Source organism: Scyliorhinus torazame, chromosome 7, assembly GCF_047496885.1.
Source record: "Scyliorhinus torazame isolate Kashiwa2021f chromosome 7, sScyTor2.1, whole genome shotgun sequence".
Taxonomy (NCBI): domain Eukaryota; kingdom Metazoa; phylum Chordata; class Chondrichthyes; order Carcharhiniformes; family Scyliorhinidae; genus Scyliorhinus; species Scyliorhinus torazame.
Genome location: NC_092713.1, coordinates 135,408,457 through 135,424,323, shown reverse-complemented (window position 1 = coordinate 135,424,323; position 15,867 = coordinate 135,408,457). Strand labels below are relative to the sequence as shown.

Genomic DNA, 15,867 nt, shown 5'->3' with positions numbered 1-15,867 from the left:
ATTTGCTTTTCAATTCAATAACCCAAATATACTCTTTATGGTTTGGCAGTACTGGTATTTAATGTTAACTTCTAAATTCCAGCACTCAATGCTCCAAAGAAAACATGAAAAGTTAATGGTAGAGAGGCTACCATCTTGACATTGAAACTGAAGCTCAAGTAAAAAGGTTAGTGTTGTTTTAACGTGGAATTTTTAATGTTAAAATACATTGACAACATGGCTTTTTCTGGAGCAGAATCAGTCAGTTGATTTTGAGCACAGGACACGGCCTTGAAATGAACAGAAAAAACTTAAATAAAAAAACTTAAAGGCTGGGCCCGAAATGCTGGGAATATGCAGAAAAGTTTATTAGAATTTTCAAGTCAAAACAAAAGACTGTAGTTTGGGTGCAACATTTAACCTGAAATGAGAATTAAAAGTTGTAGTGAGTGTAATGGAAATGCAATGGGTAGGGGTGAGTGGGAGGTGTCAATGTGGGGTGTCTCTTTATTTCCAGTTGTTTTATTTCACTAAAAGTGTTTACTCATTTTCCAGTTCCTGTGAACAAGATTCATAACAGAACCTTTAACCGACTGAAAACTAGGAAGGTGGTGATCAAGTCCAGCAACAAGATAGCTGAAAGGATTGGAGAAAAGGTCAATCTGTACTATGAAATTGAAAACAATGGACAAGAGGGAGAGCAGCTTCAAACTATTAAGAAGGCAAACTAGTGGGCGGCATGTTGTGCAGTGGATAGCACTGGGACTGCGGCGCTGAGGACCTGGGTTCGAATCCTGGCCCTGGGTCACTGTACGCGTGGAGTTTGCACATTCTCCCCATGTCTGCATGGGTTTCACCCCCACAACCCAAAGATGTGCAGGGTAGGTGGATTGGCCACGCTAAATTACACCTTAATGGGAAAAAATAAACAAATAAAAAATAATTGGGTACTTTAAATTTATTTAAAAAGGCAAACCGGCAGACCCGTGAATGTACGGAATGGACTTTTGGGAACTTGGTGGAGCACAAAAATCGCAGAATTATTTCTTTAAAAAAAGACAGATATTGGCAATGGCAGAAGTGGAGAGGGGAGTGAAGACCATATTAGCTGAACTAATATGATTTGTTTGGTTTTCTTCCATCATTATTCTGTGATCTCTTCTCTTTTTGAAAAGAATTCTGGAAACACTTGGGCATGTCCTACTGGCTGCGTTACGCCCGAAAGGCAGCCTGGCGCAGCAGACAGATGCCGGGAGAACCATCTTCCGGGATCTTGCTGGCTCAACACATCACACGAGATCTAACCCGATCTTGCGAGATGTCGCATTGCGAATCCCACCCATTGTGGGCATATCACTTTTTAGCAAATCTGCATATTAAGAGCGAGACAATTAGTTTCACTCTAATATGCGCTCCCATGATCTACCCAAGGTGTTGACATCTAATCCCCTTCGCCTTGGAAACCTCGGGCGATCACCGTTCGGTGGTCTCCACAAACATGCGCCAAACGAAAGGGCACTCATGGGGTCTCCCAGGGGATTGACGTCCCCAGATGCTTGTCTCCTGGGCAGTGTGGCACCCTGGCACTGCTGGTGTCACCTGGGCACCTCGGCACTGGCAGGCTGCCACCCTGTCCAGGAGGAAAGCACCAAGCAGGACTCAGTGCAGCCTCATCGGAGAGTTCCCCACTGAGGCCCCAAATCTGCCCAAATGGGAACGGATTATCATTCAATAGCGCTCTGAGTGCATGGAAACACCTGTTCCCATTCAGTAGATCGCGCCCATATTAAATCCACCTTTTCATTATTAGTTTATTCTCTTTTTCAAAATGAATGGTAGTTTGATAAAAAGTATCAGTGACCTAGAAATTGCAGGTTTAAGAACAATCCCTTTTAGTCAAACAAGTTCAACACTATATCAACTTTTCAGAAGTGATATTTTACTGCAGCATTCAGGCCCAGTACATTTCTAACCCACTGAAGAACTTAATCTCTTATCACCCCCACGTGTACTACAAAGGCATTTTTCCATTCAAGCATGATTTCCAGGGATAAATATTATGGGGGTAATGACGCCACCTCCTTTGGTTACATTGCTGAAATGCAAACATTGCTCTCCCCTCCCTCAAAACTACCCGGGAGTGTCTGCAATTTATGGAAAATCAATCCACTGGCACATCATGGGTTAGAAGATAAAGCCATCCGTGCAGTGAAATTTTATACCAACGTGCCTCTTAAATATTGCTACAAGAGGCATTAATATCCAGATTTCTGTATTGCAGTTGCAATAGTGAACATTTTATTCCTAATTTGTTTCCCAAATCAAAATTCGACAAAAGGACAATCACAACAGGACAGGAGTTGCCTTCATTTTTACATTTCCAAACTCAACCAAATGTATTCCATTATTGGATTATATTTCTTAGCCAGTGAAGCTGGAACACAAACACTTAATAAGAACATACTGGTCAAAAGGCAAGATGTCACTTCTTTTAAAGTTAATGCAATAGACAAAAACTTGCTGAGCAAAATTAAATGCTTCTGAAAAATTCTGTAGTCGCCAGAAAAAGTGAAGCCGTAATTTTGTTTTGAACAAATATTGCAAGATCTTGGCTGGTTTCTTCCCCGAAACAGTAAATAGTAGAGTCAATGCTAAACTTCAGTAGAAGGTTTCTACTGCTTGGCCTTCGGTCAGTGTGGTCTGCTGTTGGAATCCGAAGTGTCTCTCTTGCATGAAAGAGTGTAGCCATTCAAATAACCATTCTGGCGTTTGCTCAGCCCACCATTGAGAAGGTCTTGGATATGTTGCACTATCAAGTTTATGGCAACTGGAGGGAAGAATTGGAAGAGTTTGTTAAATAAATCGGAATTAATACTAATATATTATCTGATATACTAATGTCCCCTCCCCCACCAATGATATACACTGAACCAGTTATTCCACTAGAAATACCCTCCACTACCACCTCTACTTCCCTCTTGTCGCATGAAGCCTTTATACAAATAGTTTCATAATTTTCAATGACTGGGGTTTAAATAAAAATGTACTTTAATTCTAATTTACTGTTTCAGGTATGCAATGGATAGAGATAAATGAATCCTTGAGAGAATGCAATAGACATAAGAATGTGGAAGATTATTACTGGCTAAGTTATTCAGTTCCCATTATAGCACAACTGATAGGGTGCCCCCTAGCTAAAGCGAGTACTGCACAATCCATGGAAAAGTAGCATCAGCATAGTCTAATCAAACAAGAAGCAGAATAGTCAACCCAAGACAGATTAGTTCCTCATGAACCTATGTATTAGGAAGCATTTTTGCCCAAGAAACAGTATTCGTATTCCATAAATTTCAGAATGGGCATGTGCTCAGACCGACAGTTCAGTCTAAAGAATTATTCTGTCCTGATTTCAACACGTTCAAAACGAAGGTAGTCGCAAGTTCTTTTAATAACTGATAATTACAAATTTCACATTATAAAGATACACAAATGCAGAAAAATCTACAGAAAAGTATCCTTCAAGAGCTAAACCGTCGAATTGCACTATGACATCTCACAGAAAGAGTGGTCTAAAACTACACATAATTGTGAGTGTTTCTTGTGGTCTGAAAACAATTAAATTATTTACAGGATAACGCATTCCTGCTCTATGGTCCATTTTTGTTTCCAAAGTAGTAATACTCTGAGAGCTGTTAGATTTGCAGCTTCTGTTCAACCTAGAACTTGTCATTTGACTTTTATACTTAACACTATTTTCTCCTCAGCCATAATCCCAAAAAGGGCCATATTGCTTACAACCGCTAATATGTGCTTCTATGTGGTTATTTTTTTAACAGCTGCTTCACAGACAACAAAATGCGAGTTTGGCCCAATGAACAGTGAGTATAAGGTGCACACCATCAAAATGCATTGGTGTGGGGCAGCATGGTGGCACAGTGGCTAGCGCTGCTGTCTCACGGCACCGAGGTCCCAGGTCGATCCCGGCCCTGGGCCACTGTTCATGTGGAGTTTGCACATTCTTTCCATGTTTACGTGGGTTTGACCCCCACAACACAAAGATGTGCAGGGTAGGTGGATTGGCCACGCTAAATTGCCCCTTAATTGGAAAAAAATGAATTGGGTACTCCAAATTTTTTTTTTTATGCATTGGTGTGCGCCAGAAGCTGCCCCATAACTATAATTCACAATATAGTATGAAAATAGCCACTTACCGTCGCAGTCAGATGCAAAATGACTATGGAGACAATTTTAAGTTAGTGATTAGTGAAAAATGGATCAGCAACTACATTACTCCTAGTTTTAGATTCCATGAAGAGGGATGTAAATTGGCCCAGATATGGCCTCAAGACTTCAGAGACATTCTATTTCATAGTTTTTCAAACTTGAATCACTAAGAGTTTCAAGGACATTGGATTCCTCCATTTGTTAATTGGAGAGAACATTACTCTCATTGCCATACAGCATTCAGAACAATCATTTCAAGGAAATTATTTGGATAGCAAAACAGATTTTAAACATCAGCATGTATATTTGCAGAGGACTCCAAACATGCATTTTTTAACTACTACCATAAGGAACTGGGATTTTGAGTTCTTTACCAATCCTAAACTGTAAAATCAAATTCTCTAAACACGGCTTATTCCACGAATGTGAAATGTTATCGAGTTATTCAACAGCTGCAAATGTAGGGACTAAGACCTCATTCTGTTTTTTAAAAATAAAACATATGGCAATATGCTCGTTGCTATCTCTAAATATTTTAAACTGGATCTACTTGGCAGTATCAAAAAAACTTGCACCTCATTATCCCCAACGAGTCACTAACAAACCCCGTGTGGGCTGCACAGACCACATTCAAAGAGTCGGCATTTCATAACTCAGGTTAGCTAACAGGAGTCTGTCTGTCTATGTGCTAAGTCAAAGGGCCTCACAACCTTCCTTTCAATTCTAAATGGTTGAGACATTTAACAATCTTGGGGACCCAGATGAGGGATACACATCCTTTATCAAAGACAGCGTGGAGAGGTGATAGTCATGTGACGGAGGCCTCTGGCTTGTGCAACCAGTAATATTGCGTTGCTAAACTGCAAAGTCTCAGCCTACTCTTTTTTTACCATCTGACTAGTAGTCTCACAGACAGGGAACTCTGGTCCAGGTTGAACACCTGGCCCCATCTACACAGCTTCTACTGGAAATTCTGTATCATTGCTTGTCTGCTTAATTTCTGCTTGTCCATCTCAATGTGTGAAGTCAACACCATCAGAAAGTGAATTATACAGCATTGGTTTTCAACCTGCCCACCTTTATGAAGGAATACCTCATCAGACTTTGATTATGGAACCCATGTGAAACAATATGTATTTTGTTCTATGGTCTCTGTACAGTAAATTATGCTTTTATCTGTCCCTCTTTTACTGTATGAATGCAAACTTGCAACCCTCTCCCATGTTTTGTCTATGCAAATCAACTAACCTTTTGAGTTCACCCTATCTGTGGGAGGTTATTAAAGAAAATACGGGGCAGCACGGTTGCGAGTGGTTAGCACTGCTGCTTCATGGCGCTGAGGTCCCAGGTTCAATCCCGGCCCTGGGTTACTGTCCATGTGGAGTTTGCACATTCTCCCCGTGTTTGCATGGGTTTCGCCCCCACAACCCAAAAATGTGCAGGCTAGGTGGATTGGTCACGCTAAATTACCCCTTAATTGGAAAAAAATGAATTGGGTTCTCTAAAACTAAAAAGCCAATTAAAGGAAATATGCCACTGCTTATAAGGGGAGTTGAGTGTGAGGGAGCAAATTAATAAGCACATTTCTGTTTATGGAAGGGTGGTGAGAGGAGAAATTAGTGTTTAATTTAATCCCCCTCCTATTCATAACACTTCTTTCTGCAGTGGTCTAGGTGAATTTCCCAACATCTTGGCCCTATTGTATTAAAGGATGGTTGGTGGTGTTGGCAGACCGGGACACAAGGAAAAGTTGAGTCTGTCATTTCTATAAAATAGTCTAAATTCAAGTTATCAAAGCTTTTTCTCAGGAAATTCTAATCATCCTAATAGCTGGCATTATTATCTAAGCAAGCTACTTGCCCTAATAGCAGCCTTCAGCAACATTGCGTGGTAATGATGTTGACAAGCTGGAATGCTGGTCAGAGGTATGAAATTATGTGCAAGCCTGCCTCCACTCAATTACACATCAAGGCAAATATTCTGCTCAAAATCTCAGCAGCAACGTTTCCACAGTGCTGGAAGCAGGAATTTAAGCAGTTTGCCACCTACCATTTTTGTGGCTACAGTTGGGCTTTGGACTCAACCATTCAGTGCAGTTCAATGAGATGGACTTTGCATTGCTGACCTTTCCAGATGGTTTCCATTCCAGTTGTTTAAAGGAAGTAGGTGAGAACATTGCAAATGCCCCAATTATAATTTTCCAAAGTTCTCTATTCAGGAACAGTTCCTCTTGTTTGGAAAATTGCAGAAGTACTCCGGTATTTAAAAAAGGAGGAAGGGATAAGAGAAAATTACAGAATAATAGGCTAACATTTGTTGTCAGGAAATGAAGGATTGATTGATTGAACACCTTGAAAACTTGCAGGTGATCAGAGAAAGCCAGCACAAATTTTTAAAGCGTAGGTCACGCTTGGTGAATCTAATTGAAATTTTTGAAGTGACCAAAGAAGTGGACAGGAGAACGTCTGTGGATGTTATTTATTTTGAATTTCCAGAAGGGAGTGTAGGAGTCAGCGAGTTGCTCTTACAATGAGCTCGCAGAAACATGATGGATTGAATGGCCTCCCTCTGTGCTGTAACCATTCCACAATTCTAAAAGCTAGAATGATGGAGGTCCAGGTGCACAGATTATTAAAATGTCATAGGTACCAAAAAAAGCTAATGAAATGCTTCATTTATATCAAGAGGAATAGAAGAGGTTGGAAGTCATGCTGCAGGTACTCAAAGCCCTGGTTAGACCACGCCAAGCAGTTCTGGGCACTACACCTTAGGAAGGATATGTTGGCCTTAGAGGGAGTGCAGCATAAATTTAGCAGAATAATACCAGGGCTGCAAGGGAGAGAAATGATACAAACCGAAGGATATGTTGGCCTTAAAGGGAGTGCAGCATAAATTCAGTAGAATAATACCCAGACTCCAAGGGAGAGAAATCTAGAAAGTCAAGGATGATTAGATTGACATTTGTGAGATATTAAGGGGAACAGATTTAGTAGATGATTGGGCAGTCTAGGACGAGGCAGCGCAGTTGCAGAAGTGTGTTCATTTGATGTTGCCATTTCAGGTTTCTGACAATGGATCACTCAGGTAGACTATGGGGGTATGAAGTGATTCTCTGGTGTAATCTAAAAAATAATTGGATTGCTCCGGATATCAATCTGGAATGCCAGTTGAAAACACAATATGAATTTAGGAATGAGACTTTCATTATCCTAGTTTAGCACATACCACCATAGTCCATGACTTGAGCACATCCAGTACCCCATCAAGATGGCGCTCCTAAAATACTACGGCAGAATTGTCAGATGTTAAATTCCAGGTGGTAAACCAATGCGTAATCGTTAGGAGATACACAGAAGCAAAAACAAGGCTCATAGAACAATAACTGATTTCACCCAACAACTAGTAGTAAATTAGGAAACAGTTCCTTTGCTTCAAGAAGATTGTATAAACATTATTAAAAGCAATGAGAAGCTTTTCATACCCAGGTTTTCTGCTCCTCTTGGAATGATGACATCTGCATACTTTTTAGTCTGTTTAGAAAAAATAATGTTTATTTGGCAGCGTATCACATTATTATAGGTTAAATAGGGAGGAGCCTCGAGTTTATACATGTGGCATGCATGCATAGAATAGATGATGCAAAAATGAAGGGGCAGTACTTACAGCCTATTTTATTCTCCAGGGTCTCTTAAGGGGGGAATTCCCGATGGTGAGGTTCACTGGTGCTCCAGGCTGGCTGCGTGCGCGGGGGGGGGGGGGGGGGGCTCTGCCAGGGCCGGGGTGACCCCCAAGGGACTGGGGAGGGGGAGATTATCCAGGCATGGACTGCCATTGCTGCAGCCTGCAAGGCAGCCATCTTGTTGTGCACCCTACTGACCACCCATCATGGCCCATGGTTCTGCAGAGTGGCACCGGACATATGGGTTCTCCCACCCCATCACCCAGCCCATAACCTCCTCCTCACCACCCCACCCCATACCATCCACCAGGGATATGGGTGGAATGCAGGGGAAAGGTCCACAGTGCCAACCGGGGCTACCGTGCTGCCCGCTGGACCTGGTTGGTCACTCGGGTACGCACCATGGTAACAAGTCAGCCTCTCACCCCCTGCAGATAATGGATATTGGAATTCAACCAGTCATGGTGGCCTTCCTCCTAGCCCACGTGTTTTTTATTGATATTGTTCTGGTTAAGCACTGTGGGATGTTTTACTATATTAACTGCACTATGCCAATAAGGAATTGTTATGAAAATCTAAGTTTTTCATAACAAAGTTAACTGTAAGAAAATCTTAATTTTTGCATACACTTGAGAATTAAATACTACATGCAGTATTTATTATGTTGTCTTAATTAGTAAAAGAAAAACAGTAAAATCCATGGAAGATGGAATAATTTTAAAAGCCTATGAAGCAGATGAATGAGATGAAGGAGAAATCTCAGACTATAGTGTGGTTAAGTGAATTAGAGACTAGTTACTGCCACAAAAACACGAGTAAAAATGAAAATACAGTTATCCATCAACTAGTAAAATGAAAATGCAGCTATCCATCAATTGTCTGAGCAAATATAGTCAGGACGGTTCATGGTTCAAGTTAGTGCAGTGCTGACTGACTACAGTACTTGTAAAATGCTGCATTCCTAATTACTATTCAGCAACTCCTGCTGCAGTGTCATACACGAACAGAAAAGACACCGGGAGCGATTCTCCGTTTCTGAGACTAGGTTTTGACGCTAACACAGAATCCGTGGACTTTTGCGACAGAAAAACCAGCGCCGCACCTGGACCGATTCTGCTGCCATTAAGGGGCTAGCACCAGTGCCATGTGGAACACAATCGATTCTAATGGGAAACAGTGCCAGATTCGCCGGTGTTGTGATTGACGCCCAAAGGCTGACAAGCTGCAGCCGCAGGCTGGGCAGCACGGTAGCATTGTGGATAGCACAATTGCTTCACAGCTCCAGGGTCCCAGGTTCGATTCCGGCTTGGGTCACTGTCTGTGCGGAATCTGCACGTCCTCCCCGTGTCTGCGTGGGTTTCCTCCGGGTGCTCCTGTTTCCTCCCACAGTCCAAAGATGTGCAGGTTAGGTGGATTGGCCATGATAAATTGCCCTTAGTGTCCAAAATTGCCCTTAGTGTTGGGTGGGGTTACTGGGTTATGGGGATAGGGTGGAGGTGTTGACCTTGGGTAGGGTGCTCTTTCCAAGAGCCGGTGCAGACTCGATGGGCTGAATGGCCTCCTTCTGCACTGTAAATTCAATGGCATATAAATAACTCTTTCCCCCATAAACACCATCCCGACCAACAAAATGGCAGCGAGGAGAGCAGCCTCGAGGTACACAGACGCCGAGCTGGAGATCCTGTTGGACGTGGTGGAGAAGTGGCGGATGGCCCTGTACCCCGGCCAGGGAAGGAGGCTGCCAGCTGCCGCTGTTAGTGGTTCCTGAAAACAGGTGGCAGAGGCCATGAGCGCCACCAGCAACACCGTCCGGACAGGCCAGCAGTCTGTACAAACTCCTCAGGGCGGCAGGCAGCACTGTGCCCCTGCCACGAACCTCCCCGGGAGGACGGCCGAACCCTCATCCTGCACCACATGCGGGTATCTATACCGGCTGTCATGGCCGGGTGACCAGGCCACTGAGACCATTGCGTACCCACCCCCGGGCTGCATGCGTCAAATTGTCTAACACTGTTGTTTTATGTATTTTCCCCAACTCCCAGGAGGAGATGGCGCACAACCGTCGGGAGCGGGAGAAGACAGAAAGGGGTCCGCCGGACCTGCGGCCCTTCGCCGTGGCAGAGGAGAAGGCCCTGGACATAGTTAGCGGCCCGGAGGAAAGGGAGGTCGCCGAGGTGGAGCTCGGCCGTGGGTGAGGAAGTGAGACAGGGCTTAGTTGCGATTCCCCATGCCACGTGTGTAAACCAACTCCCCTCCCCCTTTTCCATCACCACCCACACACCATCCTCACTCCCACACCACCCACCACCACATCCTACACCTCTTCCCCCCCACCCACGCCTATCCACACTCACCCCCAGCCCGCGGTCTAATCATGCGACTTGTGTCTTGCAGGACCTGCTAGAGATGAGGCGGATCCATTTAGCGCTGCCACGCCCTCAGCCAGTGCCACAGCCGGAGCCATTTCTGTGAGTGTAGCAGTGATGGGAGCAGCTCGAACACCAGCCCTCCACCCAAGACGCAGGACACCCCAGAGCTCAGGTCGAGGATGACACTGACTTTCCATCACAGCTGTCTCCAACACCCGCCACCATCCCAGAAACACTCAATTTGGTTGGCCATGTTAGTGAAGAGGCTACTGGGACACTATCTGGTGCACACCACACAGTTGACCCTATACAGCAGATGGAGGTAGGAACTCCCGAGGATGCAGACGGTCAGAAGGCAGGCCGACCCGAGGAGCTAGCTGCCATCCAGACGGGGCTCGGGCTTCCGGAACAGTCAGGCCCATCGATTGTGGCAATGCAGTCACAGAGCCAGGGACTACATGAGGGGTTGTCGGCGAGTATTCAGCACCTGCAGGCACAGTTGGACAAGTCCAACCCGTGTGCAGCAGCAGGAGGTGGTGCCGACATTGTGTGCCACCCAGGCCAACACCACACGGGTGGCGCCGCGGTATTGACATGGGGGGGCGACGATTTTGACTATGGATCAGCATGTCCAATGCCTGGGGCTCAGGGGAGTCTCAGGGGATGGCTCCGCTCCCACCTCCTCCCATGGAGTAGCCCGGAGGCCATCAGGCACCCTGAGAGAAGAGGGGGTGATGGGGCTCGTGCTGGAAACTCCCACAGGGGAGCTGCCAGAACACCGCAGCACCTCGGACTCCCCCCTCCTGTCTCTGGCGCATCTGGTGGGCAGTGGGCAAAATAGGGCAGCACCACGCCACCTGGGAAACCCAGGTCCAGGCCTGGTCGCCCCAGGTCACAGGGCAGGAATCACAGCAGGCCGCCTCCACTCCTGCTGTACCGTCTGGGCATCCACCTAGACGTAGCGTTAGGGCGCATAAGGTCAGAAAAGTAGACACGGGTTAAGTTGGCATGAGTGCAGGGCACAGTTTAGTTATAGGGGCTGGGGCACAAACCTAGATGGATTTGTTCACAATAAACACGTTACCACTGTTACAAACTGCCTCGGTGATGTCAGATGGGTGTGAGGGGATCTGGTCTGGGCTGGCCTGGGTATTGGGTGCAGAGGTGAATGATGCGCAGCTGATGGTCACATATCAGCTGCACGTTCATTGAGGGGAATGCCTTTCGGTTTGTGTAGAGCTGCCCGTTATCTGCAGGTGCTCGAAGGGGCACCCACTGGACCCAGGGCATCCCGTCGATGGCGGTGAACCCCGTTGCCCAGGCATCCAGGCGGTCCATATTGAAAGAGATGCATTGAATGATGGGTGTGTCCAGAACCAGGGGTCACAGTCTGAGGATTCAGGGTAAACCATTTCGGACAGAGATAAGGAGACATTTCTTCACACAAAGAGGGGTGAGCCTGTGGAATTCATTACCACAGGAAGTAGTTGATCCTAAAATTTGAATATATTCAAGAGGCGGCTGGATATGGCACTTGGGGAGAATGGGATCAAAGGCTATGGGGTGAAAGTAGGATTAGGCTATTGAGTTGGATGATCAGCCATGATCGTGATGAATGGCGGAGCAGGCTCAAAGGGCCAAAAGGCCTCCTCCTGCTCCTATCTTCTATGTACGTATGTATCTATGATCCGCCTGGGCAAAAAGGGCCTCCATGACTGCGCGGATGCACTTGTGCAATGAGATCTGCGAGATCCCAGACAGGACCCCACTCGGCACCTGGAAGGACCCGGTGGCGTAAATGTTCAGGGCGATTGTCACCTTGCCGGCCACTGGGAGCGGGTGTCCTACCCCATACCCCCGTAGTATGAGTTGTGCCATCATCTGGCAGATATATCACACTGTCTCTCTGCTCAGCCTGAGTCTTCGACACCTCCACCCTATCCCCGTAACCCCACCTAACCATTTTTGGACATTAAAGGCAATTTAGCGTGGCCAATCCACCTAACCTGCACAACTTTGGACTGTGGAAGGAATCCGGAGCACCCGGAGGAAACCCGCACAGACATGGGGAGAACATGCAGACTCCGCACAGACAGTGACCGAAACCGGGAATCAAACCTGGGACCCTGGCGCTGTGAAGTAACAATGCCAACCACTGCGCTACCGTGCCACCTCATGCGACACCTCCTTGGCACCTCCTCGGCCTGTTAGGCAGCTTGCTCTCCATGAGTGGCTGCCACCTGCCCCTCCGCTGCCGCATGTGATGTTGCTGCACCCTCTTCCGCCTGTCGAGCAGCGCCCGCTCATACAGCCGCAAGGCAGGCACCAGGCTGCAGCAACAGGAAGGCCACATTTGCTGGTTGTATTCTAATATTCATTGTCTGCAGTGGGGTGAAAGTTCGACCTGCTAGTGTGGTGCACACCCCCATGCCCAACAAAGTCCACCGGGCTACATGGTGGCCCGGTTGACACTGTGGGATCCGCCCCCGCATATCCCTTCCCCTCCCCACATCCCCGCACCCCTGGCCCCATCAGTGCCTGGCACCGTGGGCCTCCTTCCCCTGTTGCCTTTCTTTTCCTATGGCTCTGTTCCAACTATGGCAATCAGTGAGTTTGCCCTCCTTTCTTTTGATATCTATGTTCTAATGCTCAGAGTCGCCAGGTATCAAATGATACCACCACGAGGTTCAACCGGCTATCGATCAAAGAGCCAAACACCAGTTAGTTAGTTCAAGGGTACTTTATTTACACACAATTAATCATGCAACATAAACGCTACTAGTTAACTACACCTATCGACTATGACAACCTGTACTTAACTTCAGGTACCCGGCTTAGGTCAGAGGAAGAGTGGCCACTGTCCGATTCTGGATCTATCAAGTCTGCAGAAGTAACTGCTGCTCAGCTAGGCTCATCCGTCTGGTAGCAGGCGTAGAACTTGGACTTACTTCTGGTGGTGCTGCGATTGGAGATGGTCGTTGCCGGGGCGCCAGGTCCAAAAGAGATCGAACACATGGTGGCCTCTCTTCTTATGGTTGGGGGTTTTCGCGCTCTTTTGGTCGGTCCTTCGGTTTGGACCCCACTAATTGGGTGATCCCTGATCACTATGTTCGATTTCTAGCCAATAAATGGGCAGGGATCTGGATGGCTGGGCGTGTCCCAAGCGGTCACTGACCCTGTTGTTTACGCTTCCCTAGAACAGGGAGTGGCGCCGAAATGTCTGGGACTGTACCGGTCGCTCAAGTACCAGTCCTTTGTCTTGGTGGAGATGGGCCATCAAACGCTAATCGGTCCATCAAAATGCTAATTGGTCGGAGTTTCGATACCGTCTGGATTCCTCACTTGCAAATATACATTTCAGGCTCTGAGCTGCCTGAATCTTGCTTTGTCCATTTTCACCACTATGCTTTGCGAGCTTCTCTGTTCCTGGTTGTAATTGGCCATCCCAGATGGCTACGCTCTGTCCTCTTGATCCTCAACGCGAAGCGTGAAGGATCACACTACTGGATCTTCTCCTATTCTCGGACATGCCGGGTACCCTCAATCAAGGACAGGTTCTACCCTACTCTGTGCTTGGGTCAAAATATTTACCTAAATTCCCCTAACACAACACATATTCTAAAAATTCCTACGGGGGCATTTAACATTCAAACCTATATTCCAGTCTCCTTACACAAAAAGGGGAAACCTCTAACTGTCTCTAACTAGACTACACTCATGCTGCTATTTAACAATCAAAGAACTTATCTTACAATACAAAAAATATAACCAATATTAGCATCACATTCCTACTTATCAAATGTCTATGTATAAAGAAGTAACTTTATTAACAAAAACAACAACCGCGGAATTTATTAGGGAGGAAGGGTTCAGAAAGAGTGTGGGGTTTGCTGGAGTCCGAGGAAAGGGGCTCTAAATGTGTATGCTGGAGGGCGGGAAGCTCTCCTTCTCCATTTCCGCAGTCCAATTGTTTGGATGACACTGCACAATATAGCTATGACCAGTAGGGCTTCTACTGTGTATGACAGGGAGTACCATTTTATGAGGTTCTCACACCATGTGGGGGTATCAGTGGCTGTGTCTATGTGTGGTGTAGTGTCTGGGCTGGGGGTGTTGTTGGGTAGTCGTGTTCCGGGCCTGTGTGGTGAGGGGTGGGTAATGCACGCAACTGTATTGTTCCAGCGACGATCATGATGCAGATCATCAGGTTTGTCTTCATCTTGTTCCTGCTTTTCTCCGTCTTTAACTATCTTCGTATCTTCCTAGGGGAACAAGCATAATATGTTATTATCTTGTTGCTTAATATCTCGTCTGTTTGTCTGTTTCTCCTTATCGTCAATTTCCCATTTAGGATCGTCACCATATGTGACGCCCTCTTTTTTTAAAAACAACCATTTGGGAAACAAGACATCCAAAAACAAATTCTGTCACAGTGCGAGCACTTTCAACCAGGTGATTTGAACATGTAAATAGCAGGTGGGGGGATAGCAACCGAAGGGTCGCCGGAATGGGGACAAAAGTTGTGGCAAAAGTGCATTCTTTAAACCACAGTTGTAAAAGAACAGCAAAAGAGTTTCGAAAATAATTCTCCGAATGGGGTGCGTATGACCCACGGCAGGGTGGAATCTCCGGGTTGGGGGGTGATCAGTGCCGTTGCTCCACTACCCGAGCTTGGCTGTCCAAATGTATAGGGGGTCCTCAGGCAGGGCGGGGATAAGTGCCATTACTCCACTGCCTGAGTGACCTCCCAAGAGCGGTAAGAATTTGAGGATATATGGGCTTCAGCAAAGTTGTTTCTTTAACTGCCATGTGACGTCAGAAGAGTAGTCATTACTGTATCAAGAAATTATTCGTGAGGCCGACACACAAAATCGTACAAGAGAGAACGTACAACATTAAAACTAAAGAAGAGCGGGCGGGTTCCATCAGAGAATAGGACACCGTAAATCACATTTGGCCTGGGGTGTAACTAGCATATGGAGTCAGTGGAGTGTGACCGAAGAAGAGAGAGGAGGAGAGAAACAAAAATGAAGTGGCATTGCCGAGGTGTCCCTACCATGAGATGTGGCAGGTAAACGCTCACAGTTTGCATGGGGCAGCTGGGGCCTGGTAGCTGCAGTGGGTGGTGTTCTCTTTCATACCTGGGAGCTAATCTAGCTGGTGGTGGGGGTCTCCTGCAATCTCGGGCGAAGTGTCCTGACTGCCCACAGTTGTAACATGACCCCTGGGGCACGCGAGGTGGAACAGGCTCTCTGGTGTATTGCTCCCTTGGGTATGGTTCCCTGGGTGGGGGGTTGGGCTGTTGGTGTCGTTGCTGGTTCGGGGGGGGGGGGGGGGGGGGGCTTGACATTCTCGTGCGTAATGTCCTTTCTGTCCGCAATTATAACATTCCCGTGCTTTAGGGTGCTGTGCGTTATTTCTGCCTTGATTTCCCCATGCAGGGTGTTGGTGTGCCCTTACTGGATGCATTGTGGCGTCTTCTCTTTCTTGCTCTGTCTTTCTGTGCACGGACTGTTCCCAAGCTCTCGATAAGTGTTTCAGAACCCACACTTCATTGTTTGCAGAGTCTGAGGGGTCGTAACTGGCACATGCCTTCTGTCCTGCTTCTGTGGCATG

At 46.5% G+C, this 15,867-nt stretch overlaps 1 protein-coding gene across 1 annotated transcript in view; it reads right to left on the bottom strand.

Moving 5' to 3' along the window:
- Positions 1-2,240: 2,240 nt before the first annotated feature.
- Positions 2,241-15,867, bottom strand: part of uck2a (uridine-cytidine kinase 2a) — a 40,975-nt gene continuing 27,348 nt past the window's right edge. Inside the window, exons 6-7 of the mRNA XM_072511530.1 lie at positions 7,685-7,733; positions 2,241-2,806 (exon numbers count right to left, since the gene is read on the bottom strand). Coding sequence (XP_072367631.1) covers positions 2,670-2,806; positions 7,685-7,733 — 186 coding nt within the window. The 3' untranslated portion in view covers positions 2,241-2,669. The remainder of the gene's footprint in view (positions 2,807-7,684; positions 7,734-15,867) is intronic.